Below are 21,003 nucleotides of genomic sequence, written 5' to 3' on the forward strand. Positions count from 1 at the left end.
TCAGAAAAGTTAGGCATGATAGATCTTTGGAGAAAATTGAATGGAAACAGAAAGGAGTTAGCTTTTTTTTCAGTGGTTCATGGAACCTATACAAAAATTGACCATGTGTTAGGGCATAAAAACCTCAAAATCAAATGCAGAAAGGCAGAAATAGTACATGAATTTTTTTGCAGGTCACGATGCAATAAATAAAAATCACATGCAATATAAGGCCAGGAGAAAATAGACCAAAAACTAATTGGAAATTAAATAATCTAATCCTAAAGAATGAATGGGTAAAATAACAAATCATAGACACAATCAACAACTTCATCCAAGAGAATGACAATGAGACAACATAACAAAATTTGTGAGATGCAGCCAAAGCAGTTATAAGAGAAAATTTTATATCTCTAGATATTTACTTGCATAAAATAGAGAAAGAGATCAATGAATTGAACTTAAACTAAAAAAGCTAGAAAAAGAACAAATTAAAAACCCCCAATTAAATACCAAATTTGAAATTCTGAAGAGGAGAAATTAATAAAATTGAAAATAAGAAAACTATTGAATTAATAAATAAAACTAAAGAATTCTGACCTAAAATACACTTGCAGGGTCTTATATTCTGATGTATTCCTTTTATCCTTTGTCTTATTTAGAGGATCAAAGCAAAAATTCAGTCAAAGAGGACAACGCATTCTAATTTCTCCTTTCTGGTTCAAACAGAAAAGATTTGTTTTGTTCCTAGAGCTTCTTTTTTAAAGGAAACACACACACTCACACACACACACAAAACAAAAACAAAAAACTAGTTCACTTGAAGACCATTCACACAGGCATGTGCAAGAAAATAAGGTAGGACTTAGTCAAGAATATAGCTACAGATGACCTTGTAATGAAGGATTCTCATTGCCCAACCTTTTGGTACACATGCTGTGACTAAAATCTCAAGCAATTTATAGGAACCCAATGCTTTCTCCGAGGACACAAAAGGATCCAGATACACAGGAAAAGTCAATGAGGTAAACTTTCCAAAACCATATTGCTCTACCATCAGGAGGTTTGGCCCAATTGTGCTTTGTCCTTTCAATAATTTTCTAGTCATAGCATTTCATGCTTGTAATATGCTCCATCCTCCACTCTGATTGACCTTCCTGGTTTCCCTTTAACCCTAATAAAATCCTATCTTCTACAGGAAAACTTTCCCAATCCTTCTTAATTCTAGTGTTTTTCTCTCTATTATTTTTCCCTCTCTTCCCCTGTAAATAGTTTGCTTTGTATTTATTTGTTTGCATATTTTTCTCCTCTATTGAACTATAAGCTCCTTGAGGGTAGGGACCATCCTTTGCCAGTTTTTGAATTCCAAGCACTTTGCACTGTGCCCAGCATAATAGGTGCTGAATAAATATTGATTGATTGATAGCATGAGGAACAAATAAGGAAGATCGATCTCATTAGGTCTATTATTCTAATAGTTCCAACTTCTTGGTGATAACTTAAATCCTATGGCCCTAACTGTTTATAAAAGAACCTTGTCCATCTTGCTGGTAGATTGTATTTCCATGTTATTAAGAGAATGACCTTATTTTGCTCCCTAAAGTTAACACTCATTCATTTGGGGGTAGAGCAACCAACTGTTTGAGCTCCTAAAGACATTTCCCTCCTGAGGGCTGGAGGGAGGCCACCTGGCTCTCTCTACAAACTTTTCATAAAATACTATTACTTAGACTGAATTTCCTGCTGAGAATCTCAATTCAGCTTTGTAGTCCTATAGTAGTTATTCTTGGCTTAATCTGGCTCTCCACCTCCTGGTGATCCAGTTACATAACTATCTACTATAATGATTGCCAGAACCTTTATTCAGAGAAACTGTTTACTTATTAGTACAAGTTATTTCCTCTGAATATGTACCGTCTCTGGTGTAAGAACTGAGAACCCTGGGAAGGTGGAGGCTACCAGTCAATTGTGCAGAGAGAATTCAGTGTTCTTTTACCTGTTTGGATTGGTTAGTTCTCCCCCTCACTCCCCTCACTCCCCTGCCTATAAACAAGCACTAACACATTGAGATGCAGCATGTCAGTGCCATATCTGGCCCCAAATATGTGGGTGATGGGGCATGGACTTGTTGAACAAGTAGACTGAATTGAAAGAACACATGGAAATGAATATATGTTGGGAAGGATTAAAATGATGAAGTTGAGGGAGGAAGGGCCTCCTATCTCCAGCTCCTTCTATCTTCATACTGAGTGATTTGGAGTTGTAGAATGCATGTGGAGGATGTCTTAGTGCCAGGCAAATGTATAGGAGCCTCCTGCTTGTGTGACTAGGAATCTTCAAGATTCAATTCAATTCTAATATTTGGGCCTATGATTTTAAACCTTGATACATATTTGGTTATCTGTGTAGCACAGTCAAGATATCTCAGAAGTTTCTGCGTAAAAAACAAAGCATATGGGGAGAAGCAAAAAAGATCTGAGCTTTAGTGTAATAATAATTAGTGGCAAATGAAATGTTTATGAGGCGTGTGAATGGGTTCATGTCCTTTGGCAAATATCTAGGTTGAATCACCATGACACTTTTACTTTACTTATATTTATGCTTAAGTGTATGTGGAAAAACCAGAAAAGTCCTAAAACATCATAATATGAAATATGAATATGAAAACATTCATAATATGAGATTGGATTAGGGAACATACCCTCCTAGCCAGGTGATATGACTGGGGAATCATAAAATGGCATTAAAAAGCTTTGCACTCCCTACTATGATAACTTTTTGAGGTGACAATTGTGTTAAGTAAGTACTTCATAGAACTATGTTTATATAGTGCCTTTTTTCACAATACAAATTTAGGCTTGATATAAAGAAAAAGTCCTCCACTGCCATTATAGTAGCTATTCAAAAGAGTGTATGTGCTGCTTAGGGGCACAGTGTCATTGAAAGCTTTCCAGTAAAGACGAGATGGTCTGCTGTTTATTATGTATTGTAAAAGGAATATCTATTCAAGTGTGGGTTGGACTATGCTCTCTGAGGTTGCTTCCAAAACTAGATTTTATACAAGTATTAGTGATCCCCATTTTAAAGATTAGAAAACTGAGAGGTGATACATACATGTCTGAGGATGCACTCTTGAACTTTTGATAACAAAAAGAATAAATCATACTGACATAACTCTTAATAGTTACTCATGTAGTAGAATGATGTAGTATTTCACTTAAGCTATCTTGTCTTAAGTCATCTTGCACATTCAGGTTGCTGACTCCAAGAGGATGCTGACTGACAAATAATAGGATGTCTAAAGCTAAAACAGGCACAGTACAAAATTGGATGACTACTATTAGACTTATTGATGTAGTAGACTTAAAAATACTCTCCCTGAAAAGCTCTCTTTTTTCTACTGAGCACCTGGGCACAAAGTACTAGAACTTCATGTCCCTTTAAGAACCTGACCATTCCCCAGTTCCTTCCTAAAGCAGGCTAACCATAGATGTGGTACCATAAGTGTTATGGGCCAGAACTCTGAAAACAAGGATTCTTATAAAGTGTTAAGTCAGTGGAATTGATGAGACAATGGTTATCTAGTTTAGCATGGTTCAGTATGATTGATTTAATCTTACAACAAATAATGGTTTCCTAGTGACATAATGATTGGTTTATGCTCAGTGTAAAGCATATAAGCAGGGACTGAGAACTAGAGACAGACTCAGAAGGATTGGGAAAGACACTCAGAAGGGCCAGACACAGACTCAGAAGGGACCCAGAGACAGATTCATTCATCCCATCCCACACCACCATGGTGGCAGGCTCTCCTCCTTAACTTCTCCCCTGAAACCAAGACTCCGGAAGGCCTCTAAGAAAACTAGCTGGGTCCCAGGCAAGGAAACTAGATTGTGAAGGAAATAATAAAGGATTTGGACTTTAACACCCGGATACTCTTGTGGTGATTATTCTGCTGAAATAAAGGCTGGTCCCAAGTGTAGTGTTCTCTTCTTTAAAATATAATCACTCCAAATGCAGCCAGGTGTTAACAGTTCAGATCTTTTATTGCTTCCTCCAAAATAGCCCGGTTAGTTTTTCTTAGAGGCCTCTCTCGCTCTCCTTGGTTCCAAGAACTCCCTTGGAATGTCTCCAAATTTAAAGGTTTGCCCTTCAGCCTCCAGCCAGCACAAAGGTGGAAAATGGAATGAATCTCTTGTCTCCTTGCCTGGGGCTGGGCTGCTTTCTGGAGAGCCTTTCAGACAAGCCTTGGTCTTAGTGGGGGAAGTGCAGGAGGCCAGCCACCACCATGGTATGAGATGAAGTGAATGAATCTGACTCCATCTCCCAGAGTGGGCTTGTGGGCTTGTGGGCTTCCTCCCAGAGCGCTCTGCTCTCTGTCAATCTTCCCAACTAACTTACTTGAAGATAAGAGCTTCTTTATATATGATCTCCCAAAGGTTGACTCCTCCTCTGAGGGGGGGATTAAGGGAGGTGTGAATTCACAAAGTTACAAAGTTAAATTTGTGAATCTCCCATACTTGTGAACTCCAATGAGTACTTAAATGCATTAGTGAGTTAGACAATTTGCTAAGTACCATGCTAAATTAGATAATTATTGTCTCTATCAACTCTAATGAGTTAACACTTTGTAAGAATTCCAAAACCCAAGACCTCCAGAAAACGAACCAAGAACACTACACATAAGAACAACTGCTTTTTAATTGATATGGGAGCTACTTATTCTGTCCTGCTCCAACGTTCTAGTCCTATTCATCTTTCCATTCACCAGATCATGGGGATGGAAGGCAAACTTAATAGGTGCCCCCCCCCATTACTTTGCTAATTTAAGGATCTGTAGTTTAATCAATCCTTTATTGTCCCTTTCTCTAGCCCAGTCCCCTTGCTGGGATGGGACCTGATGGTGAAACTGGGAACTTAATTCTCTCTGCTGAAATCCCCTACTCCCTTCCTCCTGCCCTTCTTCACTAAACCCCTTCATATCCTTGAGGAAGTTTGGGAGATAGTCAACCCTTCAGTTTGGGACCAAAGGATCCCAGGGTGAGCAACCCATGTCACCCCTGCCCTCATCCACCTTTGGGACTTTCCCCAGCAATATCTTATTAAGCCTGAGATCTGTTTGGGGCTGTAGCTTTTGATTTAAAAACTCCTTATGTATGGTTTCCTTATGCCATGCCAGTCCCCTTGCAATATTTCTATTCTTCCTACAAAAGGAGACAAATAGGGAATATCATATGGTTCAAGATCTCAGAGATATAAATGAGGCTGTTATTCTGTCTACCCCCAGAGTCTCTCTGGACCTAAAGGATGCCTTCTTCTGCATTCTTCTTCATAAGAATACCAAGTTTATTTTCGCTTTTGAGTAGGCAATCCCAGGGGACACTAACTCTCACCAACTAACATGGACAGTCCTACCCCAAGGATTCCAAGACAGACCCACTTATTCAGTAGGGCATTAGGAAAAGATTTAAGAGATCTGGAACTGTCCAATAGCAGTCTGATCCAGTATATAGATGACATCCTCATCTGTAGCCCAATCTGGAAGGCTTCTATGGCTGCTGCTATAAAACCATCTGGGCTCCCAGGGCTATAGAGTTTCTCTATCAAAGGCCCACATTACCCACATCAATCTGCTAAGTATTTGAGCTACGAATTAATCCCCATCTCTCACTCATTTAAATTAGAGAGAAAATAAGCCACTTTGTTACTTCCTGAGCCAGTCACAAAAAAAACAGATGCAAACTTTTTAGGTATGGATGGATTTTGTCAGATTCAAGGTATGACTGGATCTTGTTGGATACTGAGTCTCCAGTTTTGGAATACTCACGAAGCCACTCCATCCCTCCCCCCAAGATTCTGATACTCTTCCTTTAGAACAGTGGCTCAATCAGGCCAAGGCTTTCAAGATTCTGAAAACCAAATTAACCATTGCCTTAGCACTGACCCTACCCAATTTATAGAGGTTTTTCACTCTACATATTGATGAGAAGTGAAGTCAAGCCTTCGTTCTGTCTCTTGGACCTGTCCCAAGACTGGTCACATATTATTCTAAGCAGCTGAACCAGACAGCTTCTGTATGGCCTCCCTGCCCTCAAGAAGTGGCTGCTACAGCCCTGCTGGTTCAGGAAACATCCAAACTCCCTTTTGGTCAGTCCTTGGAAGGTCTGACTCCCCCCACGGTCCAGAGCATCCTAGAGACCAAGAGCCGTTGGTGGCTAGCTAGTGGTAGGCTCACCAAATCCCAGGCTCTACTTTTGGATACCCCCAACCTTTCCCTGCAGGTATGGCACATCCTCTGCCCCGAGACTCTTCTGCCAGACAATGCCTGCTCAGGTAGGTTAGTCCATGACTGTGAGAAATCCCTAGATGTGTTCTATTCTAGGTCACCCCAGAGTAGGGACTTCCTGTTCTCTAACCCAGATGAAGAATGGTACACTGATAGATCCAATTTCACTACAGGGATGGGGGGTAGAGGAAGAGAGGAGGATAAGACAGGCAGGATATTCAGTAGTTAGCTTCCACCAGATCACAGAAGCTAAATACCTCCCTCCTGGTGCCTCCACTTAGAAAGCCAAAAGTTCTACTTACCAGAGCTCTAGAACTTGGGAAAGACAGGAGAGTAAATATTTTCACTGATTCAAAATATGCCTTCCACATTCTACATGCCCAAGAAATTATCTGAAAAGAGAGGGAATTCTTAACAGCGAAGAATTCCCCCATTAAACATGCACCAGAAACCTTGCAACTCCTCTAGGCCTGGGAGCCATTAAAAGTGTCTGTTATTTTCTGTGAAGGATACCAGAGAGGAGAATTGGAATTCAACTTGCCAATGTGGTTGCAAAGGAGGCTGCTCACAAGATTATTACACTAGTTATCTTGCTTCCCTAGCTCTACAACTCCTATATTCCATCTTACACTCCATGAGAACAGACATAGCTAGAGACACTTTTTCTCTTGGGGAGGTTTCAGACACCCTTGTGCCAACTTCTCATCCCAGAGGAGAGTCAATGGAAACTCTTCCATGGCCTACATATAATTACTCACTTGGGAAAGAATGCTCTCTAAGGTCCTAGTAAAACCTATCTTCACAGGTCATAATTTCGGAGAAACCATCTGGCAAGTTTCCAGGGCTTGTCTCATCTGTGCCCAGGCTAATCCTGAAGGTGCAGTAAAAAACCCTTGACCATTCTAAAACTGGTGCAAATGAGAGGTACCTACCCTGTGGAAGATTGGCAAATTGACTTTACACATATGCCTCCCGGCATGGGGTTCAAATTAATTTTGGTCTTTGTTGATACTTTAGCCAATTGAGTGGAAGCCTTTTCCTGAAGAACTGATAAAACACAGGAGGTATCAAAATTTCTCCTCAAAAGAGATTACATCTTGGTTTGGCCTGCCCAATTCCCTATAAAGTAATAATGGCCCACTTTTCACCTTATAAATAACCCAGATATTGGGTTCAGTTAAACAAAACTTCCGTTCAACAGAGGAATATGGAGTGTCTAAAATCATGGAAAAACTCATTGCATTGATCCTCTGGTTATGAAATTAAGGGACCATTTAAAGTTATACTAACCACTCCCACAGCGGTTAAGCTAAGTTAAAAACATGAATCCATGTTTTTGGAATAAAATATACTACTCCTGTTATCTCTTCCTTTCCAGATCTCCCTATTTCACTGAACCCACAGAAATATTGAATCCACTGTTCCAAAGAATTCTTAGCAATCCTGAAGACATGGTATATATATGGAGAAGGGTGAACTTTCCTGGTGGTCTTTCTCCTTCCCTTTGCTCTTCCTGTGGTCACTTTCTACTTTCCCCAAGTTAACTACTTTCTCTTCCCCTCCTGCAGTCACTTTTTCTGCCCCTCTAACCACTTGTCCTAAGGAGGAGAACTCTACTCCTGATGTTCTCTCTCTAGCTCTCCCTGTCCCATCTTGTGGGTTCCTTAAACAAGCTAGGGAACTCTGAGTAGTGAGGGTGTCCAGGATTGATGTTTATACCATCAGCACCTTCAAGCAAACCTGCATCAGTAACCTGATTCACTGACCTGATTCGCTGACCCCATTCCTAAATATAGCCACCATGACCTTGGATGCCACTCCATTCATATTAGCCACTCCCTCAGGAACAACTTTAACCTAAATACCCCTTGTTTTCTTCTTGGAGAAGATCTCTTGCCCACATATTTAAGTACTCACACCACAGACACAGTGACCATCAATATGTTCCATGATAGCCTTGTTAAGATCCCATATGTTGGGACCTTGACTTGTACCACAAAGACCGTCAGAGCAAGTGAGTGTAATTCCACTCTCAAGTGCCATCAAGTGCCTCAGCTACCTGTACTGACTGACTGAGGGGTTAAGCTCCATCTGTATATATGACCATGGGCCATCCATAGAAATAACTGTAGGATACCCATTTCAAAATTTTCTGGTGAACTCGGCTACAATGATTCTATCCCACCCTCTAAAAGGCTTCTCCTTAGTGATATCCTGAAAACTGGCATAATTACATACAATTACATACATGGAGCAAAGTGACTAGGAAGCAACTACAAAACTTGACCTCAGAAACCATCTGTGCCCCAGAGGAAACACTTTTTTCTGCAAAATAAATGTCCTCTTTTACTTTTAATTCTTCTAGTGACACCCCCCCCCCATCAAGAGAAATGCTTCCAACTGGAAATCCCCTCCGCTCATCCTCCTCTCTACCCCATGTCAAACTCCCTTTAAACGCTCTTGGCCACCTGAGCACTCCTTTTACTGTTTACAACACTACCACCCCTACCTCTCTTACCATCTCTACACCTTTGAGGAGACAAAAACTAGGGTTTGGGGGAAATGTTCTCGTATCTAAAGACATTGATGCTCATCTGCTGGGTTGGATACTTAGGAGCATGAACATATCCTCTCTGACTGACTTCAGTTGGCCACTGTCTCAGACTGAGCTTCACAAATGCCCAGTCCCATTGGCCAAAGGTCCTGGACGATCGGTATTATCTTCTCGGCTCTAGTGGGGATGTCTGTGCCCTTGCCAATACCTCCTGCCACATGTGTGTCAACAGCTCTGGGAATGTCAAGCTTTGCACTGAGTAAATCCTAGAAAAGTGCGGGAGTTGGGAGATGTTTGCAGGAGCCTCATCTCTCTACCTCTTTCTCTGGGTGGAGCTTTTGGCTTCTCTATTACCCCCTACATCCCATTTTAATAATTTCTTTTTTGGTCCTTGCTTATTTAACTTTCTCATGAGCTTCAATACTTGCTGAAGTACTTGCTGAAACTGGATACCATCCTCTCTCATGCCAAGACTCGGCACATGTCAGATTCCACCATTGATACCTTTAAGCTGCACATCTATACTACTAAGACCCTATCAAGCAAGGAGAGTTCTATGGCTATTATCAGCAGGAAGGAGCTCTAGAAAATGATTTGTTCCTTTGCCTCAGATGATTTGGGGTGCTTTTTGAGGGGGGAATGATGTAGAATGATGTAAAGCTTCCCTTAAGTTATCCTGCCTTAGGTCATCTTGCATGACCAGGATGCTGGGTCCAAGAGGATGCTGGCTGACAGATGACATCCTGCTGGCTGGCAATAACAGGATGTCTAAAGCTAATGCCGGCACAGTATAAAATTGGATGATCCCTATTTGACTTATTGACATAGGAGATCTAAAAACACACCCCCTGAGAAAAACCCCCTCCACACCTTCATTGGGTTTCACCCAGTGAACCAAGGGGACAGTGCCTGTGCATGAAGTGCTAGAATTGCATGTCCTTCTAAGAACCTGACCACTCCCCCAACTCCCCAAATCCACAGTAGGAGCACCTGATTTCTCCCTAGTAGAAAATCTGTTTACTTCCCATTCCCTAGTTTCCCCTAAAGATCTCATCTTGCTTCGTAGCATTATAATAAGCCTTGTCCCTTGAATTGGAGATGATCTGAACCTTCAAATTCTTTCCAGACATCTCATGATATAAGTCTGAAAGTGCAACAATTACAATATACTTTATGAAAGTGAAATTTAATCCTCACAGAAATACTGAGAGGTAGATAATCCAACATGAAAGAAATAAGGTGTAGCAGGAGGAGAACTAGATTTATTCATGGATAAGTTTTTGAATTCTAGTTCTTGCTTAGTACACTTAGATGAGCGACATTTATTTTACTTCTCAAGATCCTGGTTTTCTCATCTGAAAATTAGAATTGGGATAGTTGATCTCTTATATTCTTTCGAATTCATGATACCATGTTAAGTCTTATTCTCATTTTTACAGATGTAGAGCTGAGAATCAGAGTTTAAACAACTGGACTCATAGAGAATAGCATAGGAATCCAAACTCAAGACCCATGTTCTTTCTACCATATTATCTTCCCTCACTATTAGGACATCTCATCACTTAAATGGAATGGAAAAAAGGATATGTGGTGAAAACTGGCTGTATTTCAACTATTATCACTGCTGCAATCCCTAAAGTTTGTTCTCAGTCTACCTCCTACCCCTAAATGCTCTAAATGGAAAGGGATATTTCAAGAAGAATAGAGATCTATCCCCTCAAGGGACAAACCCATCCTGAAAGAGGAAAATGTATCTTTAGAACTAGGAAAAGGAATACAATTTGATAAAGGAAGTTGTTCTGATTGAATTAAGAAGGTAAACACAGAACAATTTTTTTTACTAATTTATTAATAATTTTTACTCATAAAAAACAATATTTGCTTGAACATATTTTTGGCTTTTAAAATCATGGGTGAAAATAAAAAGGGTTGAAAATTGTCAGTTAAAAAACCAAAATGGAACACAATCATGCTGAAGCATTATGTAGAATCTACCCATTCTGAGTTATGGTAGCCGCATCACCAGGAGCAACCAGAGCAGACAACCATCCAATCTCTGGTCTTGTTATTTTCTACAAATGGCTTTATTCACAAAGGCCATATTGACATCTTAAATAAGAAATCTGCACTTTTCTTTTTTTTTTTTTCCTTTTTTTAAGCCTAGCCAACTCTCCCTGGGAAAACAATATTCAATGATGTTTAGAAGCCATCCTTTGTAGGAAAGTGATTTATTTTTCTGGTTAATGTTTATCTTCTATATTTTTAGTCTTCTTGAAACAAAACACAAAATACTAAAATCAACAAGAACTGGTAGACTGCTATTTTGTATCAGTTATCCTTTGTAGACAAAGTTTCATGTAGGAATTCTTATTGCGAATTTCTATTACTGCATCCCTGACAAGCTCAATGAACATCTGAGGCCAAAGTTTCTGTAAAGATTCATTTTTCATGTTGATTTCAGCTGCTTCTTTTACAAGATCCTGTATGTAAGTCTTGCAAAATTTCTTCTTTTCCTTTATTTCCTGTTGGGAAATGGATAGTTTGCATTAAAAAAGAATCGAAAAAACCACAAAAGTATTAACAATATTTCACTGATCCATAGAATGAGTAGGGATCACCAAGAAGCTGATTTTGATTAATTTGTTACTAATTCCTTTCTCCTGGTAAGGAGTTTGTAGTTAGCACTTTCCTCAAAACAGGAGGGAGTTAATGCAGCAACTTGTCTGTGATAATATAACCAGTAAGTGACTGGTACATATACTCAGATTCTCTGGCTTCAACAAGTCTTTTTGGTCCGCAAGGGAAGAAACACAATTAATGGTCAGAAGCTAGAAAGAGATCTCTTTAGACTTTATGACATGATATATAACAATTACAAATGTCCATAATTGAACAGAGCAATTGCCCCTCTTTTAAAGGGGGGAGGGCAATATTCAAAGCATTTAGAGATTGAATGGAGATTATTTTCATGCATAAATTGGACTAATGGCTACTGAGACTCCTTCCAACTCTCAGATTCTGTATTTCTGATTTTGTGATAATGGCTATATACTCAGAACTACTTGCTTATTCTAAGAAACAGTGTTGTGCACTCAATTCACTTTCTTGAAATAGACTTTAGACTGAAATGAGAAGGAAGTAAGATGGAATTTAGAGTTCATCCTTGAAGCTTTTCTTGTAGTAACAAATGTACAAAAGAAACTCAAGAAAATAGGGTGAGATATGAAGTTCCCTCGGCACAGATCATAGTGGTAACAGAAGTCTATATAAAAATTGTAAAGAACCTCAGAGCACATTTAGTCTAAATCCTTCACTTTGTGAAGTTCTAGGCTCTTACTTCTTTACCAGGCCTGACAAAAGGTACCATTTCAACTGCAATTTTTTTTCCTGTTAAGTGTTTCTTTTCAATAGTCCAAAAACATATCAGGGACAGAGTAGGTAAGTTCAAATATATATAAAAATATTTGATTAATACACTCATTTATACATATATATATATATATATATACACACACACATATATATGTTCTAGTCACCATTGCATTTTAATAAAAAATACATCTAAATTTAATTATATTTTAATAATCCCTCATCTTTTATAAAATCTTTCATTCATTCTTACAACAATAAGAGTTATCCTTAGAATAGCTATGCATGTGCCAGAAAGCTAATCAATTTGATATAATTCACATGTTAAGAAGACTAGGTCATGGGTTGGGCTAATCATAAAAACAACACAAAACCTCTAGACAATAAAGAGCAAATGTGTTCCAGCTGCCTAGTTTAAAGAACCTGATGCCCTATGCTCAAAAAATTTACTGTCAGTTTATTACTGAGAAACATACCTTGGAACTCCTAGAAAATACAGGTATAAATTACTAGTAGAGAGGTAACAACAATAACAAAAATAGTATATGTATAGAAAAATAGTATATGTATAGAAGAGAATGTGTATATGTTTAAAAAAATGCCTTTCCAAATTATCTATATTTTTAAAAAAGAGATTCTGAAACAGTTCTTACTTAGTGATACACCATGCTAAAAGACCTTTGAATAGTTATTGGATAATTGTTAAAAATTAACTACATAAAAGTCATTGTAAAAGAGGACAGCTTCACATCAAATAATATAATCTGTGTACATTTATACTGTTAGTACTGTTCCTTTTAATCTTCCCATACATAGTTTCAAACAAATACTGTCATCACAACTCTTCTTAGCTCTGATCAAACTAACTTTAAGTCTATTGACTGTGCTAAACTATTTTTTCCTTATTTTCCTCAACTAATTGTTTTCTTTTCATATCTAGAGAGCATATGTATATACTACTGATGTGTTCTATCATAACCCACTCTGTCTCTCCAAAATGCTTCAGTTATTAATACATCAAAGCCATATTTCTCACCCAGACTCCTCCCCATTTGTTACAGTCTATTGGTTCTTGGAAAGCTTTGCATAACTTTAAAAATCATTGACTATAAAAAGTTGGAATGAGCTTCAGAGGCCATCAGGTCCAAATGAATAAGAATGTTCTACAAAGTTATTGATGAATGGTCATCTTATTCTCATTTGAAGGCCTTAGGTCAAGAAGAGGTGCCAGGACTCCAAGCAGCCTATTTCCCTTTTAGATTGCTCTTTTTGTTAAGAAGTTTTTCTTACCCCGAATCTAAATTTGCCTTTCTGCAACTTCTCCTCATTTGTCCAAGTCCTATTCCCTGAGGCTCAGCATAAAAATTCTTATTTCCTTTTCCAAACGATAATCCTTCAAAATACATGAAGGCAGGTAGAGCATCTTGCTCTCTCTAATTTTTCTCTCCTCTAGGCAAAAACATCACGAGTTGGACACATATTTTGCATGTTTTTCAGTTCATATAATTCTGTTCACCCACTTCAGATAGCTTTAACTTACAAGGAGCCCTCTGAATGCAGAGATGCTGGTGTCCTTTAACCAAGACAGAGGATAGAGTAACTATTTACCTCCTTTGTTCTTCGAACAATGCTTCTTTTAAGAAACCTAGTTTTAGTTTAGTTTTTTTTTTTCTGGCTATCATGCAATATTTTGAAATATTGTTGTCCATAACGACCATAAGATCTTTAGCATACAAACTAATGCCTAGCATGCCTCCCCCAACAAATTGATTTTTTAACACAAGTATTAGATCTATATATCTCTATTAAATTACATATTATTAGATTTGGTTAACATTTTATCATGTTGAGAGCCTTCTGGATTTTAATTATAGTTATTTCAATATGTTAGGTATTCCTTTCAAGTTTTGTGCCACCCAAAAATTTGAAATGCATACAATATGCATTTCCAAGTCATTGTAACATTGTAAAATAGCACAAAATTAAGCCAAGATCCCGATGAACAACAGTGAATAGTGATGTTTGAAAATAAAGGTGATATAAAAACAAATCAATAAAAGTTTTAAAATGAAAAACAATTTTTTAAAAACATAGAATTTGAGTATGTTTGTTAACACAGCTTTTCCAAATCTAATGGTCTTTTAATGATGTTTAACTTGTAACCTTGCTTTATGGAGAAGCTAAAATACAAGAAGATTAAGAGATTGAACAAGATAAATTATTTTCTTCCTACACCCAAATCAAACTTCTCACATACTCTTCTAAAATAAGTCAAGTATATTGCCATTTATTAGTAAGAATAACATATTTTTCTTTGGCAGAAATATCTATTCTGTTTCTCTCCACTTAAGTTTTAGCCATACTTTAAGGCCCAGCTCAAATTCCAATTCTGATACCTCTGACCTGCCCTATCCACAGCAACTTTCTTCCTTCATAATCACGTAATACTCTCTCTCTCTCTTGTTTTGCACTTAGTATGAACTATTCTGCTTTATTTTAGATCTTTTTATGTATACTTGCCATTTCTATGCCAAAACTGTCACACTCACTACTAGCAAGGAACCCATCTCATACTTCTCTGTATTATCAATGCCCAGAATAGTTTTTCACACAGAACAGGCACATGAATATTTATAATGATGATTATTAAATAACCAAATAATGGCATGAACAAAGTTGGAACTTGAACAGAACTAGAACATCTGGATGTTGAACATAGAACATTTTTCTACCCTAATACATTGGCTCTTCATATGTCTTTCCAATTTAATTCTCTCATCATAACTGTTGGCATCTGAATCTTTTCTTGGAGTTAAAAAGTCTTACAAGCCATGTTTCATCTGAAAGAACTTCCCATTTGGCTCAGCTCTATATTAAGGTATTAGATAGAGGCAAGTCTTTAGCCCTGATTGCTTCAGCAAAAACCTCAGTCCTTACTTGTCTTGCTATTCATTTCCTGAGGCTCAAAGTCCTTCCAGCTTCTCCTTAAAACCTCCTTCCACAGACACTCTCACAAAAACAAAATTGAAAAAAAAGACAAAATCAGAAAGGAAAAATATAGATTGGAGCATGCAGCACCATTATCCCATGAATATGACAATCAGGAAGAAATTATAATTATAACCATATTTCTTCATCACTCACTGTCCTTTATTTCATAAGTATTTAATAAGCACTTAAAAAAAAAAAACAAAACCTTTATTAAGTCTTTTCAATCTCAAGAGTTTTTTAAACCTGTCTTTCTGCTGATATGAACTGATTTTCATCCTAAAGACTATACCATTTTTTTCAATCTAATTAGAATTAATAGAACCATTTTAAAACAATTTAATATTGGTTTGCTTAGTCACTGTTTATTTTTATTTGTCTGTTTTCTCCTGTTATATAAGAAATTCCTCAAGGACAGTCTGTTTATTCAATTTTCTTGGTAACTTTCCAAAGCATCTCGGAGAAAGGGGTGGAGTCCCTGATTTTTGAATCCAAGTTACCAGGCTCTTTTCCCACTGTGATATAGTAATAGATCAATAAATCATTTTGATTAATTAAAGGTTATGGCTATAAAGGCTAAATGAAATGAAAAGACTAGTAATTAACAATTAACTAGTCAAATAAATATTCATTGAAGAGAAACAGTTAACAAGACAAAGTCATTGACCTCAAGGAACTTAAAATCTGTGAGAGGAGATAGGATCCTAAGTAGTTTTAACAGAACTGTGATTATTAGTGTAGGAAACCTTGTGAGGAAATTCCTTTACCAATGTAGTCTGGCAATTGAGATTTGTAGTCTTAAGAGATTGGTTTGGGGGTACTGAAAGGATTAGTGATTAACTTAGTAAGAGTAAATTTATGATTTATGATTTAGGTGTAGATACTAGATTTAAGTATATATTTACCCACATATTCATCTGTCTATTTGCATATATACAAATATACATAAACCTAGAAAAATACCTGTAACTTACATATTATAGATGACCTATAAATTCATATTATGCATAAAAGAAATATCACATGTATTAATATGTGCCTAAATATGTATATGAACACATTTATATGTATTCATATACATACACATATATACACAAATATATATACGTGTATATATATATTTGTCTGTGTGTGTAATCACATAGCAAGTAGAGGAAGAGGTAATATTTGAAGGTAAAAATCTGAGAAGCCCAAGTGAGCAAATGGGATCTGAACCAGTGTTGAGGCTCGGGTAGGATTTTGATACTTTGAGATGGGTAAGAACTGTTCAGAGGTGGTAAAAATACATTCAAAAAACATTTAGTATCGGTTAGAGAGGAAGATCTTTGTAGAAGAAGAAAGGTAGGTTAAAAAAAAAGGTGCAATTCTTTGACCATCACATATTGAGATATTTGATCTTTATCCTATAAGGGATGGAGAATCATTAAGAGTTTCTGTGCCAAAGAGTGACTGGACAAAAGTCATTTTTAGGCAGATTAATTAGGTAGCTAATGTAGACCTAAAAACCTGCTATTGAAGGGAATAGGGGTTGGAAAGAGTTTTCTGATCTGAATAATCCAGACTGGCTGTCTTACTTGATCAAATTCACCAGGTAATTGCTTGGCTTTCCACTTCATAAACTTAGGAAATTTTCTTCTCCTTTATCAACTTCAGTTTCAATTACCAGGTTGTTTAGTCAAGCTTGGAATTTGCCTTTCATGGGTAATCGCATTAGTTAAAATAAGCTTCATTATTATTTTTTTCTCTTTCCTATTCCATAGACTGTACCCAATGGTAAAGGCCATGTATGACAAGAACATTTTTTAAATGACTGGAATAGAAATTAGAAGCCAAACCTGTATATTAAGTGTTCATTGTCTATCACTCTGTAGTTTATTTCTTAACCCAATGTCTAATCTTTAAGGTTCAAATGAACCAAACTTAAATAGATCCTGCCTTTATATACTTAGCTCTTAGTAGGTTAATAACTTGTGTTGGTTGAATGAAAAGGATAAATCAATGAGATCATGGGAGATGTGTAGTTTCGCTAGTATGTCTACTACAGAAATGTGCTAGTCTTCTTCTACTACTGTAAGGAGGCTGAGAACGTAGGGAAAGAGAAATAAAATTCAAATTTATGTCTTTCTTGTTGGAAAGGGTTCTTGTTGTATGTCAAGTAAAAGACATGATTTCTTTCTCCTTTTCTGTATTTATTCTTATTTTTCTTCACAAATTTGGTTTTTGTCCACATCAAAGGGTGGTTTCTTCTACTAGTCTTTATTCTGTTTGACTCTCTGGAATGGGAGTATCTCAATCAATGATAAAGATTTAGTATAATTATGATAGCTTGTTGTAATCTATATTATAAAGCCAAATATATCACCCTGTTAATTTACTTATTCTTCTAAAATCCACAAGATTAGGGAGGACCTATGTCATCATATTCAGTTGGACATCTAATGTTTTCCAGTTTTAAGGAAAAGGGACCATGATTTGCAAGGCTGACTAACTGCTACAATGAAAAATAAATTATTGGTCATTTGTAGATCTGGAAATATAATCTTAGGACCAGGAAAGGTCTAAGACTTTTAAATTTATCAGAGAACTTAATAGATTCCCATTATAAGGGATCCCTATCATAACAGAAGGGCAATTAGGTGCCATAATGAATGGAGTTCCAGGTCTGGAGTAAGAAAGACTTAATTTAATCTTCCAACTTCAACTCTGGCCTCAGACACTTATTAGCTGTGTGACCCTAAGCAAGTCACTTAATCCTCTTTGCCTCAGTTTCCTCATCTATATAAAGAGCTAAAAAAAAAGAAAGTAGCAAACCACTTCGGTATCTTTGCCAAGAAAATATCAAATGGCATCATGAAGAGTCAGACATGACTGAAATAACTAAATAACAAATCATAAAAGACCACATCTAAAAACCACTTAAAATGTAAATGAAAGTGTTATAGAAACATTACACAATTATAATAATAGCATTTCTAAGGAATTTCAAATTCATACTTGATATAATCTATGCTCCTCAAGAGTAAAACTGTTTCATCTTTGTTATTGTAACCCACAATGCCTGGCACTTAATTTATAATCTTGAAGAACTGGATAATCTCTCAAATTCTGAATAATAATACAGGTGGAGGATTGTGCTACTATACACATGTTTATTTAGAGATAAATATTATTATGCAAACAAATTTTGACACTTTGTAAAATGTATTATTTGAAAAGTCTATTTTAAAAAACCAACACCATATATAAAATAAATAAATAAAACATAAAACAGACAAAGTTAGGGAACAATATCTCATAACGCAAAAGTATTATTTTCATTAACACAGAGTTGTTATACACATTTCTTTTTTTAGCCAATGGACTTCCTTAGTGAATTTAAATTATTTGGTTTACAAAAATTAGATTTATATATTTTTGTAAAAAAAAAATTCTGAAAACAGCAAGCAGTTATTAAGCACTTCTTATACATTAGGCACTTTAAATTCTGAAAACAGCAAGCAGTTATTAAGCACTTCTTATATATTAGGCACTTTACTAAGAAGTGAGACAAAAACAAAAATGAAACTATCCAAAATCTTAATGTACATATTCTCATGCTAAAACATCATTTCCCAAACAAATTTGCTATCAATTCCTTTGGGATTTGCAATACATTGGTGGAACCTATAAATATTATTCTAGAGAATCTATTATATATAGTCTTAGGATAAAAGAGATTGCTGGAGTTTTAGAAGACATTGAGTTAAAAAAAAACCAACTTTTAAAAATAATTGCATGAAGGGTCAATGCTGAAAAATTACCCATGCATATATCTTGTAAATAAAAAGCTATAATAAAAAACATAAAATAAAAAAGACTAAAAAAAGGAAAAAAGTAATTGCATGTAATAAAAATATTGTAGAAAATATAATATGAATAGGAACTGAATTTATTTCATTGATAAAGGGAGCTCTTAGATAAATAAACTTCCTCTCCCAGTTCAGGTTAGCACCTCTTATGAAATTTCTAGTCTTAGACAGTTGTCTAGAATAGTCAAAGGGAGACTTGTCTAAGTTCTGAACCCAGCTGAGCCGTTCCTGGATTCCAGGCCAGCTCTCTAGAACAATACTTTAATTATTGTGACAATTCCCTATTAAGTTTTTAGAAGCAAAATTTATTTGGTCTTTAAACCCTTATTTTCACAATGTAGAACATGTTTAGGAAACACTAGTATAAAGTAATAGTGAATTGCGTTACATTAGATATTAACTACCTCATCCTAAAACCAAACTCTATTTAAAAAATAGTCTTCAAAATCAAGTTAAATGGAAAGTTAATAAAAACAATTTCTAATGTCCTTTTGAAACAATTTGATCAAAAACACATTAGATACCAAATCAGAAATCCTTTTATCTTCTGTAAAGTTCAGTTTTAGAGAGTCATCTCCTACATAGAGATCATTCAGTTATTTAAATTATTCACTGCCTTGGTTATGCTAGTCTCCCACAATCAGATGTCTCTTCATCATCTCTCAGGACTTTATTTGTTGCTCAAAATATATCAAGTGCAAAATTAAAGTTGTCCCCACCCTCACCCTTCACTTTATGAAAAGCTGGGGAGTTGTGAAAGATGAGAATCCCCAAAATTGTCTAATTATGCATACCTTCTGCTCTACAAAAAACTAAGACTGCTCATTTCCTGCTGCTTTGGCTCAATAAAAATCCATCATTTGGTCTGTATATTTTCTCTTTAATTTCAGTAATACTGTTTTTGAAAGGGTTAATATGAAAGTTTTCATATTGTCTTTGTTTTAATAAAAATAAAGTTTCCAAGTACTGTGCAGGAATGTAGTGAATATATAAAGTGACAGATGGAGTAGCCTTATTCAGTTCTTTCAGGTTGTTATCAGGGACTTCTATTTTTGTATCCTCTGTACTTGGCACACAGCAAGGGTTTCACACCTGCTTACTGAATTTTGAACTGGAGATGAGGATTTAGAAATCACAAAATAGGAAAAACAGAGGGAGAACTGGGGGTGTTTTACCTCACTGATAGAGTGGGGGGGGGAAGAGACAGAGAAGAGGCAAATGAGGCTCCCAAAACCTAAGGAGCTACCTGATTGGGGGGGGGGGGTGCCTGCTTTTCAGTTTGCCACTCTATGGTTCACCAGTTACCTTGGTCAACCCTTCACACAAATGACTATAGCTAAAATCTTGGAGGGCATTAATGTTATGAGCCAGAACTTGAAACAAGGTGATAACTCGAGGGAGATGTTAGAATCCTAGTGTTAACTCAATGGAATAGATACAATGCTTATTGGTTCACACATTAGAGCAAATCCTTACAAAGTGATAAGTCAGTTCCCTAATTTAGCATGGTACATGTGATCTGGTTTGGGAAGCTGCCTCTGTCCTTGACCACCTGTGAACATTTGGGCTACTTGCCAACCTCTCCTTATCTGTAACAATGAAGGAGGGAAAGGGGAGAAGGCGGGGGAGAGGGGGGAAGAAGCTTGGCCTACAGTCCCCTATAAACTTAAGTATCCCCTCATAATCTTTAATAAGCTCATAGTAAAATCTCAAAAAGGTACCTATTGAATAAATATAGGAATGAATATTTACTTTAAGAGTTTTTAGTCCAAGCAGTTATGGGAAGGTTAATATGGATATCAAGGCACTAACCAGAGTCAAGACATAAAATTTCATGGAATTGTATAGTTAGAAAATAAGGTAAAATGCTAAAGGTCCAAAAAGAAAGCCTCATCACTAGCAGAAAAAAAAGCAACTAGGAGTCAATGGACCCATTCTTATTTGACTATGCCCTAAGCCAGGTCTAATCAAGGTGATTG

General features: G+C 36.6%; 1 protein-coding gene across 8 annotated transcripts in view; it reads right to left on the reverse strand.

Annotated features, from left to right (window-relative positions):
* Nucleotides 1–10,917: 10,917 nt before the first annotated feature.
* LRRC49 (leucine rich repeat containing 49) overlaps nucleotides 10,918–21,003 on the reverse strand; it is a 185,121-nt gene continuing 175,035 nt past the window's right edge. For all 8 annotated transcript variants that reach the window (XM_031955289.1, XM_031955291.1, XM_031955290.1 and 5 more), the window contains one exon: nucleotides 10,918–11,341. In XM_031955289.1, coding sequence (XP_031811149.1) covers nucleotides 11,138–11,341 — 204 coding nt within the window. In that variant the 3' untranslated portion in view covers nucleotides 10,918–11,137. The remainder of the gene's footprint in view (nucleotides 11,342–21,003) is intronic.

The sequence above is a fragment of the Sarcophilus harrisii genome, chromosome 2 (assembly GCF_902635505.1).
Source record: "Sarcophilus harrisii chromosome 2, mSarHar1.11, whole genome shotgun sequence".
In the NCBI taxonomy this organism is placed as follows: domain Eukaryota; kingdom Metazoa; phylum Chordata; class Mammalia; order Dasyuromorphia; family Dasyuridae; genus Sarcophilus; species Sarcophilus harrisii.